At 41.5% G+C, this 19,619-nt stretch overlaps 2 protein-coding genes across 2 annotated transcripts in view; one reads left to right on the forward strand and one right to left on the reverse strand.

The window, feature by feature from the left end:
* THEMIS (thymocyte selection associated) overlaps positions 1 to 8,346 on the forward strand; it is an 84,956-nt gene extending 76,610 nt beyond the window's left edge. Inside the window, exons 6-7 of the mRNA XM_085314102.1 lie at positions 1,535 to 1,691; positions 6,021 to 8,346. Coding sequence (XP_085170228.1) covers positions 1,535 to 1,691; positions 6,021 to 6,030 — 167 coding nt within the window. The 3' untranslated portion in view covers positions 6,031 to 8,346. The remainder of the gene's footprint in view (positions 1 to 1,534; positions 1,692 to 6,020) is intronic.
* An 8,232-nt stretch (positions 8,347 to 16,578) lies between these two features.
* The window catches only part of CUNH6orf58 (chromosome unknown C6orf58 homolog), an 18,693-nt gene continuing 15,652 nt past the window's right edge, over positions 16,579 to 19,619 (reverse strand). The window contains exon 6 of the mRNA XM_085313975.1: positions 16,579 to 16,766. Within this exon, the coding sequence (XP_085170101.1) occupies positions 16,579 to 16,766 (188 nt within the window). The remainder of the gene's footprint in view (positions 16,767 to 19,619) is intronic.

The following is a 19,619-nucleotide window of genomic DNA, read 5'->3' on the forward strand; positions in this document are numbered from 1 at the left end:
TGGTATATTTGATGCACTAATTTAGTGTTGATACTAATGTTTTTTTTCAAACAAAGAAGCAAATTGATTCAGATCTGATTTCAGAGTTCAGTATTCCCTTAAGATCATTCAACTTGTCCCAGTCCTTGCCTAATGCTGGCAACTGAAGTGTAAATATATACGTATCAGCAGGCATCCTACACTGGTTTGGGATTGGGGACATCTGTAGTTTGGTCTGGCCTGATGGCATTAATTTCCTTTCTCCTTGAGCTGTCTTACTTAGAAGCATACCATTTTGTTTGCATGTGTTTAGTAAAGAGAGTCTAGCTGTGCTTTATACCCATATTAGCAAGTCTAAGTGCACAGACAAAATTTCCCTTGCTGAATCATAAGGATTAGCTTATTCCTGCAGTATCTGTTTTATTCATGAGTTTACTTTTACTAATATCAAACACAGCCAACTTGCAAATGAACAACAAATCTAGAAATGTTTATTTAGAAGATAGTGGCTAAATGTATGAGTGAAATCTTCATTAAATTTCTCATCATARTTTTTCTTCCTTTTGGTGCTTAGATATAGAAATACATTGCTAATTTACTTGGTCCTAGAAAGAAACAGGAGGACTTATGGGTAAATTCACCCATGAGAAACTCTGTGCTGCTGGGGCTAGGCAGCTGCCTGAAGTCTGTCTTGACAAACATAGACAGTATTTCAGGCCTTAAAAAAAATCCATGAAGGAGCAGATCACAACTTCAGAAGGAACTGGATCCTGCCCAGTTTTTCAGGGATGTGCATCTCAGCCACTGAGAGTCTGAGCAGGAACACGAGTGGGATTGGTGACCGCTGAGAAGATATACAGCTATTTTCTCTGTGAAGGGAAGCAYGGTGGCCTCAAGAATAAGCACGGGAAGATTCTTCTTTGATAAGTGCAGCCTCATAAGGAAGGAGCTATTTGATAAGTGTGGCCTTGCTGGGTCAGATAGGCTGTGAAGGCTTCTATACACTTGCAAGTTGTTTCAGGTCACATGGTAGCCTAAGATYTAAATAGGAACAGGTGTTTCAAAAGCAGTGTTTCACACTGTTTTGCCATTCCAGGTGAGACCTCTGGCTTTTCAAACATGATATCCTCTCTGTGCTGTAGATCACTATGTTCAGGATAGATATCCCATGCACTGTCCCAAATTCAAACCCCTGGAGCAAACACARCTGAGTGACATGAGCTCCACCATAGGCTGCTGGTGCTTGCAGACTGCTRCTATGTCAGATGTGCTGCAGTGATATTGGCCAAGGCAACGATGCTGATGGAAGTGAGAAATTATTTCTGCACGAATTTTCCTTTGAGCAGCTCTGCTAAATATATGACATTATGACAAACCTGAGCTGGGGCCTGCTGCTGAAAGGAGCACCCCTGTTGCCTGGCTTCAGCCACTTAGGATCCTTGGAAAAATGAGAAAAGCGAGAATGTTGTTTCCTTTGCTTTTCACATTTGTGCTCCTTTCAGGGCAAGGGCAGAACCTGCCATTTCCTTACACTTTCTGTTTGCTAATTATTTAGGTCTGACAAATAAGGCACTTGGAAAGTGTGAGAGAGAAAAGGAACTGCAAGAAGAGCACGACTATGACTATGTGGATGAAAACATAATTGAAAACATAAGAAAAGTATTTCAAGACACCACAGTTCGAAATAAGGATGWAGTCTTTGAAGAAAAAAGGTAAGTGCATCCTATGATCATTATGGATGTAAACAAATGCAGTCAGAGTGATTTTCTGACTCAYTGGTAATCACTGTTCTTCAAAATAAGATAGGGAGCTGTCATTGTTGCAAGCATATGTTTTGTGAACAAGTCAGGAAGGGTTCCTCTGATGTTAACACTACCAGTTGTGAGCCCTGCCACTCCCAGGGATGTCATCTTTGTCAAAGTGGTACCTCCTGTTGTCCTGGGGATATAACTGCACAGGCAAGACCAGACTTACAAGTAAAGACAAAATCTTAACTAGACAATTATAGTTATAAAAAGACATGAAGACTCAAAGAAAGCCTTTGTATCTGAAAGCTTGTCTAATTTTTTCCATTTGTACCAATTTGATGCAACAGAAGTTAAATTCTGAATACAAACCTTGTTCTCTCTTTGACAGCAGATGCCACGTAATGCATAATTAAGGTTTGTCCCTTTAAAAAAGCTTCCGGGAAATTATTTGTATTTCCACTGAATCTCTGTGTTTCTGCTCTAGCAGCATCTGTGCCAGACTTCACCAACTTAAAGTGCTAGTGAAGAGGGCCTTTGCTTCACAGAAGCTCCAAGCATCATTTCCAGCTAAGAACAAATTGGATTTTTATCTAGGTCTGAGTGAAACTGTGTAAGCTAAACTCTTTTCACTCATAGTTGAATATTCTATGAACGTTTCTTTATTTAGGTGAACTGCTCCTCTTGTTAAGAGAAATCTCTGAAAACCCAGCAAGACCTGAAAGGTTTCAACAGTTGGAAAGATATAATTTATTWTGAAGTGATGCTTTATTTCAAAATGTACTTTGTTTTTATTTTTAAAATGACATTTCCATTCTGTTTGAACTAGACAATGCACTGGATCTGAAATGAGTAAGGATATTTTTTTCTTTTATTTTTTTKGGGGGGAACATACCCACCTCACACCAAATGGCAGAAAACAGATAYACCACTGAGTAGGAGCAGAACTGTCTTGAAACATGACACAACAGCAGGTTGATCCCGTCAATTTCACCATCCAGTATTCCCCAAATAATGACTCCTAACAATTTTCTGTCTCAGTCATTCTGCTGGTCTCCCCCCTTCTCACTAAATTCTCCCCTAAATTCAGCACAAAGAGTGACTTTCAGTGAGGACTTGAGGGGGTAGGGGTGTTTTCCCCATCTCTGCACACCTAGGTAAATGGCCTCTCCTCCAACCCTGGCAGTGGTACATTGCAGCTTGTTCTGATTTACCTAGTAATTTCCATGCCTTGCAGGGCAAGGTRTGGTATCACCTGCTTGCAGCCACAGAAGTTAAAAAGTTACAGGAAAGGCTGTCAGAAGAGGCAAAGTAGGACGCTTCATACAATGCATGACTTCCTCAGTCCATATGCCGCTGAGGATGGGAACTTGTTATAGAGCGTAAACAAGGCTAGAAGGAGAGAAAGAGAAAACAAAACTCTCTTTTTGACTAAAATAGCCATGTTGACAATACACGTTAAGGCAAAAATACATTTTCAAGAAGCAATGTATGCCTAGAGACTGGAGAATCGGCCCCTAATTATGCTGCTTACTGTCGTGGCATCAGCTCTTCAACCACCCGCCCTTTAAACTCCCTATCAGTGGAGGAGAGGTGACACTTTGTTAGTTGTCTAGTTTGAGGGCTTTAGCAAAACACGAAAGGAAAGGCCTTTGCTGCTGCTAGGGAGATCCCTCTCTGTCTTGGATTATCAAACAGTCCCATAAATTGTGGCCTTCCGTGGATGCCACTGTCCAGTTGGCCCTCTAAGATTATTAGAAAGCCAAAGAGCCCTTAGCTCTTCTGGCTTGCGGATCTCCTCCCCGATCATCAGAAATTCTCCATTATGACTTTTATCTAGCATTTAAAATTTCTGTCAAGCTTCTGCCCGTGTGCTTTTGTGTATTTTGAGAAATATGGTTATGATTTAAGCATAYGAAGCTAACCTTTAATGTGCGCAAAAACAGAGTTGTAAAATTGATAAAGCCTTAGAATCAGCTTTTGAACATGCATGCCATACAGCAGTTGAAAAGGCCTTTAAAAAAACAACTTAGCTGTTTTAGGCTTAGCTAGTCAAATAATGAAAAAAAAAAATTTACCTCTTGCATCTCTGCCAAATGCTTAACATCCCGTCATATTATTAGTTCTACCTCAAGAACTCTTTCAGTTAACTCTTTCCCATCTGTGATCTTGCTCTTCTTTAGGACCTGTATGTCTTCAGTGACATTCTTCTTTAATTTTTTTGGAATATATGAATGAAATATATTGACCCAAATTGCATTAGATCAGTTAGTAGGAAAAAAAATATTAATKAAGTACAAACACAAACCTTAACAGTCAGGCATACTTTAAGAAAAGCAGTACTCATTATTTTCAATATTTCACCTATGACTAAAAAAAAATCCTTCCACAAACAGGGCCAAAGCATGCCAGGATGATACTAGTAAGAACTAGTCCTCATCCGGAACAGAAGGGAGAAATAAAGAACAGAGATTTGCCTCAAGTCATTGCTATGTTAATTTTAATAGAATAAATGTACCCAGAGGGTCAATGATGGTAACATGACCTCATCACTGCAGAACAATAAGCAATTAAACAAGTGATTTGACTACAGAGGCCTCAGCTTGCTATAGCAACAACTACTATTAACATATTTTAATCTTTCTTTAAAGAGTCAAAAGAAAGGAAAGAAAAAGCAACCCAAAGCATTTAAAATGCATCCAATAGACCTTTCTTWTTAATGACATCATGAGTTTCTTTCCTTTCATTGCCATTTTTTTAATAAGAAGCCCTTTCAGTTTGGCAGTCTTTTAGGAGGCATTAAAGACTGTAATAACTGTTTTTCTTGGACATGAGAGAAGTTTACTGAAAGGAGCTGGAAGAGCTCTGATGATGCTATAATCACTCATCTCATGTCCTTGAAAAGAAAAATGAGACAGAGGCAAGCAGAAGTGACAAGAACAGAACATCAAAACAGAGAACACAGTGTCTGTCTCAAGTGCTGATCGTTGCTGTTAACCTCCTGGCTGGAGATAGACAGAAACAGCAGGTCCAGAAACACGAAGAGCTGAAAATGTGCATGGGTGTCAGGCTGCTTCAGGACATTGCTCTCTAGACTTGAACTTCACATGAGTGCTGTCGAAGAATGGTCTTATTTGACTAAGCCCAGGCACTTATTAAATGAGCCAAAAAGAGAAGAAGTAGAAAAGAGAAAGAAATGAAGTAGAGAATGAAAGAACTAACRGGGAAAATGTTAGTAACAGGAAACAAATGCTGTATTTTGGTCCTGGTAGTGCTTAGTTAAAGTTGGTAGTAGCAGGTGGTCCCACTGTCAAGGCAGGTTGCCTTTTCAGGTCAGGAAAATGAAAGCCCAACAGTATTATGATGGGATGCAAATCCCTGACATAGGACAGAGGAGMAGCCATGGTAATAGGACTGAGTCCTGACATAGCTATCTTTCAGGCATCAATGCTTCCACTAAGTCTTCATTTTTAAGATCTCCAAAAGACACTTGTTATTGGAATAGTCCTTATTATTGAGGCCTAATTTCTTTAACACTCCCACTTTAGTCCATTAATTCCCAACTTTGTTCTCTTCTTACCATGAGCTTAACAATGGAGATGCTTTTGTTTAAACAAATTACATCTTTTATTTTTAACTTGTACTGATTTCCTGTAAGTAATTGTATGAAATAGACTGAGGTGGAGCACTTTCTACCTTGTATATATCTTTTTATAGTGTGGCAGAGCTGCGAATAGAGCCCATTGGCTAAGTCTGAATGGCATATTGCCATTAAATTCAGCAAACAATCAGGACTTCCCCCCAGGCCTGCAGATCTTTTACTTTAGCCTGACAGCCCACTGGCTGGAGTTGGGAGCCTAAAAATTGAGTTTYTGTTTTCCTGGGTCCAGTAGACCAGCAACACTACAAAGGCTTCATTGATGTAGTTATGCTGGAGAAATAAGGGGCAAACTCTTCACTGGAGTCACAGCTTATACAGCCTGTATAGGTTAAATATTTCCCTTTACAGCATAAGCTCTACTAGTAACAGAACAATTTACTGATATGAGTTTCATGCACTTAGGCAAAGTTGCTGGCATAGCTGTGTCAGGATCATATATTAGCTTTATTTTTGCTGTAGTCTCAGGATTGCTGGTATAATTGGACTGACAAACCATTTTATGGCACAGATGAGCCCTAACTCAGAGCCATTAATTTGACTCAAGAGATCATTCGCCTGCACTCCCTGTGTAATTTTTAAATCCAAATGAAAAGGTTTCCTGTTTCACCCTGCAATTTTATTTTGTTTGTTTTCAGAGACATCTGAAGCAGAATAATTCTGAAATTAACCAAAAAAAATGGAAAGTTCCGTACTTCATGTATTAAGATCGACCGCAGTTATAAGAAAAAGCTGCTCAAGAAAATGTGTCCTTCTTCTGTCTCACGAAGAGCATATAAGGCTGTAATTCAACTATAATAATCCCCTGAGAAACTAGACTGCCTACTTTTAGTCCTAAATAAGAAGTCAAACCAGTTAATGTCTTATCACCCTGTGAAGGGACAAAATTCTTCATGTACGTATTTATTCATGAATTCAGACAATAATGCCAAGCCAAATCCCTCATTCTTATTGCACCTGAAATACCTCTTGATTTTCTGAACCACTGTAAGGCATATGTGAAAGGAATATCCCTTACTGAAACAGCTGCTCCACTATTTTGTTTGCTTTCTGGAGGAGGGAAGGATAGACAGGGAAATGAAGGGTTGCCTAAAGTGAACCTCCATTTCTTTACCCAGTGATATATGCTCCAGGTTAAGGCTCAAAACTGCAATGGGCCAGATTCTGCCACTCTTTCAGATGATGAGTCATACTTTATTGCGCTAGTGGTGCTGTTTCACAAGTAATTCATCCATGGAAAGTAATGCTACTTCTCCCAGAGGGAAGTGCTCTTTAATRGGACCAAGAGTGTCCAAAGCAGGTAATGCTGCTGTCTCCATAACCCCTTGCAGACCTGTATTTACCTAGAAGCGCACTAGACCTGTGGAACCTTAGGTTCTTTAATCAAGGAGCAAATTGCTGAAAACACAACCACGGTGAAAGGACAGAACTGGGAGCAGAAGAATTGTCCATGACAGCCATCCTAACTGAGAAAAAGGAACATGCTGTCCTCTTTAAGAGGTGCAGGAAAGAGCAGTGCTGAAGAGYGTCTCCTACTTCTCCTGGTACCTTGCACTCTCGTCCTTCAAGTAGTTGGGGGAAACAGGCAACACCTCCTGTCTCTCTGCTTCATATGCAAATAGTAAAGACTACTCAAGTAGAGTGAGGTCACAGGAAGGACAATAGAAGGTCTTTCTTCTAAAAAAAAAAAAAAAAAAAAAAAAAAAAAAAAAAAAAAAAAAAAAAAAAAAAAAAAAAAAAAAAAAAAAAAAAAAAAAAAAAAAAAAAAAAAAAAGCAACATGTTTTATTCAAAGGATTTCCTGTTCCTTTATAATTCTGGTGGAAAATAAGAGGCTGATTATATAAACATGGTATCTGAAAGTATACAAAATCTCCTTGCTCGGAGTGTGAGAGATCTTCCTTCATGCCCTACCTCTAGTCTGTGTGTGCTGAGCAGCTATGATGAGAGGTTCTGTTTACATGGATGAGCATYTCTAAAACACCTTGCAGTGAATACACAATCAGTGCTGATATTATAGCAGCCATATTCCCATCTGAGATTGCTGTGTACCTTGCAAGTCACACATGAGCTGCACAGGTACAGAGCACGTAACATGTTTCAGAGGTGTCAGACCTACTCCACAGGTACTCACAGAGCTGGTCTGTGTATGCGGAGTGAGTCTGATACCCATCATCTATGGCACGTAAGTGTAATAACTGTGCAGTGCTTGCATAGTGAATGCTGTATATCTAGAAGCATTAGATCTAGAGCATCCGCATGTACCTCTGGCAGTGTTTTCATTTTCACTGAAAATTTTTGAGAACTGATGTGTAAATATGCAGTTGATGTGCCAAGAGTTTCTAGTCTCACAGCAGCTCTGTCAAAGTGGCATACCCAGAAATCCCAGACAACTATGAAATGCTCAGACTTTTCCCAGATAGTTTTAGAGTGAAGAAGGGGAACACATTTGGAAAGTTTAGACATACTGTATTTTCAGTCTTACCAGGGAAGCAGTAAGCTTTAGTAAGCAAGCGCTTACTGAAACATGGTAGCGTACTTTAAAGAAAAACACCTTTCAAGCTGACAGTATGGTACATTCAGACTTGATCATTAAAATCCCACTGAATGGTTAATGATCATTAATGCAAATAAATTTAGAATTTCTTTATATTGTTTTACTTAAATGTATTTAATATAAATGTTCATCCTCATTAAAATCAGTTACAATCCAAGTATAAAGTATATTGCTGAGAGTGCTTTGATACCATGCCCATGCAGCATACATTATTTTGCATATCATTAGTTAATTTTGGGGGGTTGTAGGTGTGTTAGAAACTTGTAACTGACTGACACGTTGCTTGTGGGTATCTGAAATACATTTTAAACACTTTGCACAGAAATCCACATTTCTCTGTGTAGCAGCTCATAACTGTCCAGTTTGTTATGCCAGCAAATCCAGTCTGGTGTGTGAATAAAATTAATTTGTTCTGTGTTTTACTGACTTTCTTTTATTTTTCTGCTGAATGTGATGTTGTCCTCTTCTGGGCCTGAGAGAGATGTTATGTCACTTCACTCAAATGCCAGAAGCCTGAGTTTTGTAGCTAGAAAGGTAGAGAATGTGGCCATTGGTAATAACGTTACCAGCAGCTCGAGGTGGGCGGTCTTTCCCCTCTACTCAGCACTGATGAGGCCATACCTGGAGTACTGGGTCCAAGTTCCCCAGTACAAGAAAGACACRGAGCTACTGGAGCAAGTCCAGCAAAGGGTTACAGAGTTGTTTAAGGGACTAGAACATCTGTCAGATGAGGAGAGGCTGAGAGAGCTGGGACAGTTCAGCTGGAGAACAGAAGGCTCAGGCGATCTTATCAATGTGTGTTAACACATAGTAGGGAGTGCAGTAAAGAAGACAGCCAGACTCTTCTCAGTGGTTCCCAATGACAGGACAAGAGGCAGTGGACACAAACTGCAATACAGGAAATGCCATTTAAATGTCACTGCGGAGCTGGCCAACATCAGAATAGGTTGCCCAGAGAGATGGTAGAGTCTCAGTTCCTTGCAGATATTCAAAACCTGACTAGATATGGTCCAGAGAAGCTTGCTCTAAGTGACCATGTTCTGGACAAGGGAGCTGGACTACATGATCTCCAGAGGCCCCTTTCAACCTCAACTATTTTGTAATTCTGAGATTATTGCTGCACAGTAGTCATGTGAGACTGAAAAATCTGGGCTCTTCTTAGTTCCGTTAGTTGTCAGGATGAGTAAGGACATTGTGGGATGCAGCTATTTTCACGACAAACCTAAGCTTCTTTCAAACATACTATAAAAGCATTTGTGATGCTGTTTGTGAACAAAAATAAGATTTATCAGCCATTTTTGCAATATTTTCCCTTTAAAGTGCTTCTAAAGAAACAAAATCTCTTCTTTACATAGATTTGGTCACATAAAGAATGTAATTTTGCCACCCTTGTCATGTCTGACAGTCCTGTCTTACATATTCAGCCTCACTGGGTTCAATGAGTTTTACTCATACGAGTAAAGGTGGCAGAATTTTATGAGCCTTGTAAATACATCAGTTGCAGAGACCTCTCCAGTATCTTTTCCTTAGGCGCATGAGCCAACATCATATCCTATCACGTGAAAGTGAACTAGCCTGGCAGTTCAGCTTATATGACACAGCAGGACAGTAGCATTTGCATTAAGTTATTGGTGTGGAACAGAGCCTGTGGTGCTGTGCTGCAAGTACAAGAGATACAGACTTGCTGGGGAAAGTGCAGGGGAGTGAAGAGGCATTAAGGAAGATCCTAGAAAAAGGATCGTGTTCAGTGCTTAAGACTTAATAAGTGTTATGACTGCCTTATGCTGTACAGATGACCACAGTGATTTCGCACTGCTTGCCAATGTATGTTTGGAAAAGCTGTAATGTTGCCATGTTCCCAGACATTATGGCTCAATAAGATTGTATTTAAGAGGGGAAGGTCATTTTCAGTTGAACACAGACCACAATCACCATGCCTGGAGAGAATACAAATGTATTTAAATAATAAGGTATTTGCTTTGCAAAAGATTGGCATAAGCTTTTGCACAGACCTGTTAGCTTAAAGGCTTATCTCATTTAATGCTAAGGAGTATTTCCACTGTGTTCTCACTGAAGGCCCATTTGTACATGGAGCTCCTCAGCAATAGCTGWTTCTGCAGCTCTCCATGTGTACATAAGCTCTTAGTGAGACAGTATTTTCTATTTGGATGATCAACATCCTCATTTTTTATATACCCAGTCTTTGTGCTTGGTAAGATAAGAAGAATCTTCTCCCAGCATTCTTTTTAAATGCCAAAACCCCTTTTGTTTAAATACAACGTGCTCCTTCTGTATGTGTCAAATAAATCCTTATCTATGATACTCCTCCCAGTAAGAAGCTGCTGTTTATTCTTGCTATCTTTTCATTTAATGCATTTGATACTTTTGCTACCTCTCCTAAGTCTGCCTGAGTGTTTTCCTAACGTTTTTCACTTTGATGTTCCTGTACCGTGTTAACTTTCAACTTCTTGACAACATATTAAATTTGATAGCAAGAAAAAGTTTTCTTGCTTCTACTTCATGGATTAGTGGCAGGGTTGTTGCAGATTTTTTTTTTATTATTATTTTCCTCCCTCCTTGTTTTTTTAATATATCTGTGTGCTAAGAGTGTTCTTCAGCTTTGCAATAGTACATCTCATTGTTTTACTAGCTTCCTGTCACTTTTCTTGTTTTTTCTTTTAATTTTCTATTTTCCAGGATACCCCTTTATGACTCTCTTGGACTGATAAATTATGAGGGTCTGGATTTAAGTGCTCATTGTTAGCCTCTGAGTAGCTACATCAGAGGAAGGATTATTCCACATTTGCCTTGCTTCTCCTGGTCTTTCCTTAATTGACCATTAACAGTCACTGTCAGAGATGAGATACCAGGCAAAAAAGGACTTTAGTCAGGCCCAGTCAGGTGACTTTTATACTCTTATTTAACTTAAAATGTCTCCTGTGTGTTAAGATTTGGCAGTATGTGGAAATGGCTAAGCAATGATTTAAGAGCCTGATCCTGTTGGGATTTTTAGAAATGCTTTTGTGTATAAGCGCTTATCCCTGTGTTCTCTTTGCAAATGCCTCTGTGGCTCTGGGAGCAGCAGCAGCTGCAGCTGGCGGCTCAGGCCAGCTTTGGCGAAGCAGCAGAGCCTGCTTTGCTCTTCTTAGGAGAGTCGCAGAAATTATGTGCCTGCTTTCTTGCAAATACATTAGTTCCTTCATAGTCTCCCTGGTCCTTTTGGAACAAATGAAGAGGCTGAAAGAGGGCTTAGGGAGATTATCCCATGAGGCATTTCATTTATGATTTAAGTAAAAAGAATCTCCTTTTTCCGCCTTATTCCATTGGAGTAAGATGCAGTTACATGCTTTTCTTAGATTCAGTGGTCACATCTGTTAGTATTTATGGGCCTAACCTTGCACAAAAGGAGAGGTAGAAACATAGCCTTTTTTGTAAAACTAAGCATTTTTTTCTCCAGTCACCAAGGCTGGTTTATATTCATTTTATTTGTCCTGCCATACCTGCCGCAGTCCTCCCCTGCAAACATTCGCACAAATGGCTCATGTAACTCCTTGGTATAGTTACAAAGGGTTGAAGAAGGAAGTGAGAGACACTACAGATTTACCTCCATTGCAATTTCTGTGCTGGAGAGTTTGGCTAGGAATGAATCAGTAAAAAACAAAACAAAACAAAAATCACACTACCTTTCATTTTCAAGATAAACATGTTACATAAATTGGGTCACATTTTAAGTAGGCATAAATACCTTGTACCAAATCTTGATGTAACTCTGCCTCCCTTCCTTGTCCTCTGAACACTATTAAGAGGACTCTGACCTTCAGCACTTCCCAGCCTAAGCGACACTTTCCAGCTGGCACAGTCTGGCAGCTCTACCAGCCCTGAGATCCTGTGTGTTCTCCTCAAAATCTTTACCAGCCTGTGCCTCCGGCAGTGTGACGCTTCACTTAGTGCAACACCTTGTGGCCTGTTTTGTCTCATCTCTAGCACAGAAGGTTAGATCCAAAAGAAGGTTATGTTCAGATCTACAAACATTCTTAAATTTTTTAAATTCTACTGGAAGCAATGGGTATTAGGCGCCAAAACTAATACCCCCAATAATACTCTGTGGATCTGGGCTGTAAGTGCTGCAAACTTAGTTAGAACGGGGCACAGCAAGTGCTCAGGTGTCCAGCTTCACTGCAAATTTGAAATGGCAGTGGAAGAATAGGAATCAAGCAGGGAATTTTCTCCAAAAATTAAGTTGAAGCAGATTTCACAGCTTTTCCAAGTGTCTTCTGTTTGCACTTAGTATATGGAAACTCAACATGAGATCCAAAACAGGCTATTTGCTGCTCCTGAAACCGCTGAGTTGAGGTGAGGGAAATGTTGCAAAACCAATRTATCTTGAATCTAACCCCTCCTGGCAGGCAAAATTCGAAGTCCACTGCTCAGAAGACCCTGCTGGAGGGGGATCAGTCAACACACCCTATTCTGAAAATGTAATTGAGTAGTTTGTTTTGAGAAATGTTGGTCTTTTTTATGTTGTACCCCAACACTTAAAATACTTATACAAATGTAAAAGTATAGTATTTGTTTAAAAGTCTAGAAATACTTTGTCTTCTCTCTGGGAGGGTCGAAATCTACATCGACTGCTGCTTTCCAGCAAAGCCTCCTAACTGCCAGGTTAAAGGCTGCTGTGGGCAAGAACAACTTTGACCTTCTTCCACACACAGCTGGTGTGGAGGCGAGTGCTTTTTCCTTCTGGAAATAATCAATTTGCCATGGASATTGGGGGTGAGATTTTGCCTCCTGGCTTTTAGATCTTTCATCCTGYACCAAATGACTGAAAGAAGCTCTAGCTGCTTCAGTAWCAACTGTGCAAGGACTCTTGCAACCTGGGACCTCTGGAGGGCAGCTGTTGAGGTTGCCCTTGAAAACTCACTAGCACTTAATTTTGCTTTAGAGAATGTGGGTTGGAAGGGAAGAGTGCCCAAATAATTCTGCATAGATTAGGGGTTATAGAAAAGGGGGGAATCCAATTCCTGCTAGAAATGTTGTTTCAGGCCTTTCTGCTAATGATGTTTTTGCATGTAGGCCCTGTAAGCCCCTATGTCATGATGCCTAAGCAAGCTGAAGATATAACTGCTAGTATCTTCTCACAGCTCCATGAAGAAAGAGGTAGCTTTCCTAGTAAAGAATTCGGTAGATGAACAAGCTAYGTTTGCTGAAGAGGTCAGCCCTTACTTTATGTCCATTATGTTTAGGACAGTATTCATTAAAGAACAGGTCTGTTTTGGGGATGGCTTCAATACAGCAATGGTATTCCTAATTGTAAATGTATAGACAAGGACAACAACTCCTGCATGGGCTAGAATCGCACATCTTTGAGAGACTAGGAACTGACCTGCCTAAAATGAGCCTGGATGACCCAATTGTGAGCAGCCGCAGGAGAAGACAGTGATCCCCCATCAGCCACGTGCAGCTGTGGAAGGAGAGCTGGTTTCAGCACTACTGCCAAAACTTCTTGGATGATCAGGTTCTTTCCTGGTATATTTTTATTTTCCTGAGTATTTTTTTTTATCATGTACTGATTTCTAACCTTCTCTGGCTCCTGAAGTTTTTTGTTTCAATCCTGTTGGGCTCATTATTTGCAAATGTGTAATACAGTTTAACTTCCTGGCTTTCTGGAGCTACACATGTGAAAAGCAAGAGAGCAGAGTTCAAATCCTCAAACTAAGGCTGGTTAAGCAAACTTCCCTCACTTTGCTGGTCTTCCTTTCTGAGTTCTCAACTTTTTCTAGCTCTAGTCTGCAAGCAAACTCTTCCAGCGCTCTCACATCCTCCTCCAGAGGCATCCCACTGTCTGTATCGACACTGCCTTCTCCTGGTGCTTTTTTCTCTGCTTAGTTTTGTACTAAGCCACATCTGTTCTGTTCCAAGATAGTTGCATCTGTTCTGCTTGTTGGAATCCACCATCCTGTGATTTGCCTAAGCTTTTCTGTGTGGCTCGGCCGGTCCCAAGCACAGTTGCTGGTCAGCTCCCAAAGCCTTTTCTTGGCTGACCGGCATGTTGTGTCAGGAAAGACAAAGTGTCTGAAATAGATAGGCACCCAGTGCTATATTAAAAAGACAGCTCTTTTCAGAGTAATGAAATCTTTTCCTAATGCTGTCCTAAATTCAGGTAAGGAATATTAGCTTGTAAAAAAAGGGCTTTGCAAATATCCTCTCAAGTGCAGCAGTACAGCCTTGTTGTCAGCATTTGTGTTAACGGCTTTTTGTTTTCTCAAAGCCTATCCGAGGTTAAATCTAAGTTAACCACAGAAAAGGTCAAAAATTATTTTAAACTTTTTGGGAGCACAATTAACTTAATATTTTAACAGCTGGCAGCTGCGGTAATTACTTTTAGATTATATGTAAAGTCTGTTGAAATATAATTACTCTGATCTATGAACCAGGTAATTAAGGTAAAAACTCCCACATTTTCTTAGACCTCATTAACTTATTTCCTTTGAAAATTGTTAGCTAATGATGATACATTAAGAGTTTATCCATAAAATGACGATGAATAATTGAAATCTTTGTCCTGGGACATTAAAGGACAGAATAGTGTTTAACTGCTGAATGTCTTGATAATTATTTCTTAATTTATAGTGCAAATATCATACAAGTTTTGAGAGAAAGGACCAATAAAACTTGGAAAGTGACACAGAAAGACAACTATAATTTTCTTTTCCTTTTATTTACTTGATATGTAGCTAATAATTCAGGACTTCTTCTGAAGTTTGGAAATCCCTGAGAAGCTTATGGACCTCCACCTGCTGATGCTTCCATACTTTTTTGAGTTGGACTAGAAGTATACGCAGACACTAAGTGTGTCTTTAAGTACTGGAGGACCGTAGCACCTGACCACTTGACATGGAAACTGCTGGAGTTTTAGCGGTCTTTCATGCTCCCGATTCGGGTTTTCTCAGGGCTCCCTTGCATAGCTTATACATGGCAATATGCTACAGCAGCAGGCTCAAGGGCTGCTTTTGAGGTCCTAGAGCTGCTCAAAAGCCCCAAAATGCTGTGCACTGAGGCTCTGCCTGCAGCTTACTCCTTCTTCCCCAACACAGTGCTTGTATGATAGCTGGATAGTGAGTTTTCAAGGGCAACCTCAACAGCTGCCCTCCAGAGGTCCCAGGTTGCAAGAGTCCTTGCACAGTTGATACTGAAGCAGCTAGAGCTTCTTTCAGTCATTTGGTGCAGGATGAAAGATCTAAAAGCCAGGAGGCAAAATCTCACCCCCAATGTCCATGGCAAATTGATTATTGTACTTAAGTCAGAAAGGCTATTTCAGGAAGTTATATGGAAACCATTACAATGAATACAGATGAAGAGCATTACCTGAGCATAACAGGGTAAAACTATGTGCCCCAACAGAAGAGTCAATGACACATGTGATTCTCCTCCTGAGTTAGGGGCTCATTGAGAGCCCTGGGCCGTGTAAAGGACAGAGTTAGCAATTGAGATGCTAGGTGCAACTGAAGTGGTGCGGGGCAGCCCTAAACCAATAGCAAAATAAAGCTAGTTTCTATTAGTTTRGCTTATGATTCTGATAAGACTTGTGTTATTCTGAACTGTGCTGAAGCACAAGTTATAACCTGGTGGGATGCAGCAGGCACTGACTGCATTGCCRTTCTCTTCTTCCCATCACAGAAAGGTAATTTCAGTCATGCCTGCCCTCCAGGGGAAGTTGTCAGAGGACAGAGGCTTCAAATCAGCAGATTTCCTAGGAAAATTCATCCTTTGTCTGTCTGTAGGCTCCTTGTCCCGCTTGCCCTCAGCCTCTGGTGCCAAGTTATTATAATTAATTCTCAGTATTGTATTATCACCCATAAGACCGTGATTCGCATCTGGGGCTGAATGTGCTAGGCACTGTGAGAAATCATAGTGCAAACCCATCTCTTCCTCAATAAGTCAAGTTTAGTGTAGGACAAGCTGCAATAGGAAGGGGTACACATGGGGAAAGGGAAAAGAAACCTTTGACTATACAGACTACATAATCACAAAATTGATAGGTAGAAAAATGCTTTCTTAGATAAGCGAAGTGAATTGACTGCTGGTACAGCTGTTGTGGAATAAGATCACTGGATTCAGGACTTCTCAGGACTGGCTCCACTGTACAGAGTGGTGCAAAACATCATAGAGAGACAATCCATCTGTATTGAAATATTTGATTTGAAAAGTTTCAAATTTGGTTGCAGCTGGCATGTAAAATAACAATTCTGGTGGAAAAATGTCAAGTCGATGCATTGGTTTTGGATCCCAGCTTTAAAAAAAAGTTATAGATAATTATTTGTTACTGTCAGGAACATGAAAAATTACATATGTGGTGGGATTTGTGTGTATAGAGAAAAAACAGTTTGAAACAGAATATAATCTGTCTTTGTTTAATTTTGTCCCCAATAATGATACACTATTTATAAAGTACAAATAACTAATAAAGTCAGATCTTATGCGAGGCATTTTATTTATAAGGAAAGGAGTGAAATAATGAGCTGATTAGAAAAACTAAGGATAAAAATGTCGATCCAATAGGAGAGAGAAGCACACATGGCTACTTACTGTGTGAAATTATCAAGACCAGATTACCAGATTCATAGCTTCTAAAAGATTAGATCAATCAGTGTTGGAACTGCTTTTTGTCAAGAAAGTGGGTGCTGTCAGATCACCTCCCTTCAGATCATTATATATTCCCATTGGATTAAAACTTCGGCTCATAACCAAGTCTTCAATCAGTTTTCGGCCCACTTCTCTTCCTGCTTCAGTAGACATAGCCTTTTGCCAGAGCTTCAGCAGCAATCCTCCTTGGGAAAAAACACAATGTGACATTGTCAAATTGACAYGAAGCGCACGCAGCTCGCAGCACACAAATTAACATGAAGCACATGCCTGGTAGCGAACACCTACCACTCTCCTGTGGACAGTAAAATGGGGACAAAGCTGAAACAGGCTGATGGGGTAATAATTGCCTACAACTGTGTAAGGAGACACAGACCATTCATTCACCTCAGGATCCTTTGTATTGATTGACAACTGGGCTTGTTCCCTTGTCATCAGTGTGGCAAGTCCAAATGATTGAAGACAGATGCTAGGGTCTTGTTCTGCAACTGTACAGAGCTCCCTAGCTTACGAATGGCCTGTTAGTTATAATCATGTGCTTCTTTGTTTTTTACTCTAAATCTGCCAAGGTTTTGCACTTCTGGCCAGCTTGGCCTCAGGCTACAGAGGCAGATGATCCTAATCCTTTCAACCAGGCTGTAAGTAGTGGCTTTCTATGGAAGTGTGCCTGGCCAGTCTAGTATTAGCACCAAATGACAGGATGTTCACTGCCTGTCCATCACTTCTGTCAGTGTTGATCTTTATGATTTCCTTTCCATGAAGGAAATCTGAGAGGGAAGAAAAGGCCACTAGGAAGCAAAGAGGAGCTTAATGGGGGCTTAATAGGAGGTTAAAGAGGACCATGATCTCATTGCAATTACAGAGACATGGTAGGATAGCTTGCATGACTGGAACACTGTCATGTGGGTGGCTATGTGCTTTTTAGGAAAGAGAGGCCAGGAAGGTGAGATGGTGGAGTTGCTCTTTATGTGAGAGAGCAGCTGGAATGCATTGAGCTCTGCCTAGGGGTGGTGGAGGAGGAGGCAGTTGAGAGTTTATGGGTAAAGATCAAAGGGCAGGCTAACACGGGGGACACTGTTGTGGGTGTCTACTACAGGCCATCTGACCAGGAAGAGAAAGTTGATGAGGCCTTCTACAGAAAGCTGGAGGTAGCCTCACGATCACAGGCCCTGGTTTTCATGGAGGACTTCAACCAMCTTGACATCTGCTGGAAGGACTACACAGCTAGACATAGACAGTCCAGGAGGTTCCCGCAATGCATTGATGATAACTTCTTGTCACAAATGGTGGAGGAGCCTACGAGGAAGGGTGTCCTGCTGGACCTTGTCCTTACCAACAGAGAGGGAYTGGTTAGAGATGTGAAGGTTGGGGGCAGCCTTGGCTGCAGTGACCATGGGATGGTGGAGCTCAGGATCTGGCAGGAAAGAATTAAGGCAACAAGCAGGATTGCAACCCTGGACTTCAGAAGAGCAGACGTTGGGCTCTTCAGAGACCTCCTTGGAGGAATCTCATGGGTTAAGGCCCTAGAAGGAAGGGGGGTCCAGGAGAGCTGGCTAATATTCAAACATCACTTCCTCCAAGCTCAAGAGTAGTGCATCCCTATGAGTAAGAAGTGCAGCAAAAGGGGCAGGAGACCTGCAYGGGTGAGCAAGGAGCTCTWGGCCAAATTCAGACAGAAGAAGAAAGCACACAGACTATGCAAGAAGGGACAGGAAACTTGGGAGAATTATAGGAATGCAGTCAGAGTATGTAGAGATGTTGCAAGGAAGGCTAAGGCCCTGTTGGAAATGAGTCTGGCAAGGGATGTCAAGGACAACAGGAAGGGCTTCTTCAAATACATCAGCAGCAAGAGGAGGACTAGGGAAAATGTGGGCCCACTACTGAATGGGGTGGGGGCCCTGGTGACAAGGGATACAGAGAAGGCAGAATTACTGAATGCCTTCTTTGCTTCAGTCTTCGCTGCTAAGGGCAGCCCTCAAGAATCCCAGAGCCTGGAGACAAAGGAGAAAGTCTGGAGAAAGGAAGACTTTCCTTTGGTTGAGGAGAGACCTTCTGGGCARGCTAGACRTCCACAAATCCATGGGCCCAGATGGGATGCACCCATGGGTACTGAGGAAGCTGGCAGATGTTGTTGCCAGGCTGCTCTCCATCATCTTTGAAAAGTCATGGAGAACTGGAGAGGTATCTGAGGACTGGAAGAAAGCCAATCTTCAAGAAGGGCAAGAAGGAGGACCCAGGCAACTATAGGCCGGTCAGCCTCACCTCCATCCGTGGAAAGGTGATGGAACAGCTCATTCTRGATGTCATCTCCAGACATATGGAGGAAAAGAAGGTGATCAGGAGCAGCCAGCATGGATTCACCAAGGGGAAATCCTGCCTAACCAATCTGATAGCCTTCTATGATGGAATGACTGGCTGGGTAGATGAGGGAAGAGCAGTGGACGTTTTGTACCTCAACTTCAGCAAGGCTTTTGACACTGTCTCCCCCAACATCCTTCTAGAGAAGCTCAGGAAGTGTGAGTTAGATAAGTGGACAGTGAGGTGGATTGASAACTGTCTGAAAGGCAGAGCCCAGAGGGTCATCATCAGTGGTGCGGAGTCCAGTTGGAGGTCTGTGGCTAGTGGCATCAACCACRGCTCAGGACTGGGTCCCATCCTGTTCAAATTCTTCATCAATGACCTGGATGAGGGGACAGAGTGCCTCCTCAGCAAGTTTGCTGATGATACCAAGCTGGGAGGAGCAGCTGACACACCTGAGGGCTGTGCTGCCTTTCAGAGAGACCTGGACAGGCTGGAGAGCTGGGCRGAGAGGAACCTTCTGAGGTTCAACAGGGGCAGGTGCAGGGTCCTGCACCTAGGGAGAAATAACCMTAGGCAGCAGTACMAGCTGGAGGTTGACCTTCTGSAGAGCAGCTCTGCMGAGAAGGACCTGGGAGTGCTGGTGGATGACAAGTTGACCATGAGCCAGCAATGTGCCCTTGTGGCCAAGAAGGCCAATGGTCTCCTGGGGTGCATTGGGCAGAGTGTTGCCAGCAGGT

This window comes from Rhea americana, unplaced genomic scaffold, assembly GCF_003343005.1.
Source record: "Rhea americana isolate MKP2758 unplaced genomic scaffold, rheAme1 scaffold_110, whole genome shotgun sequence".
In the NCBI taxonomy this organism is placed as follows: Eukaryota; Metazoa; Chordata; class Aves; order Rheiformes; family Rheidae; genus Rhea; species Rhea americana.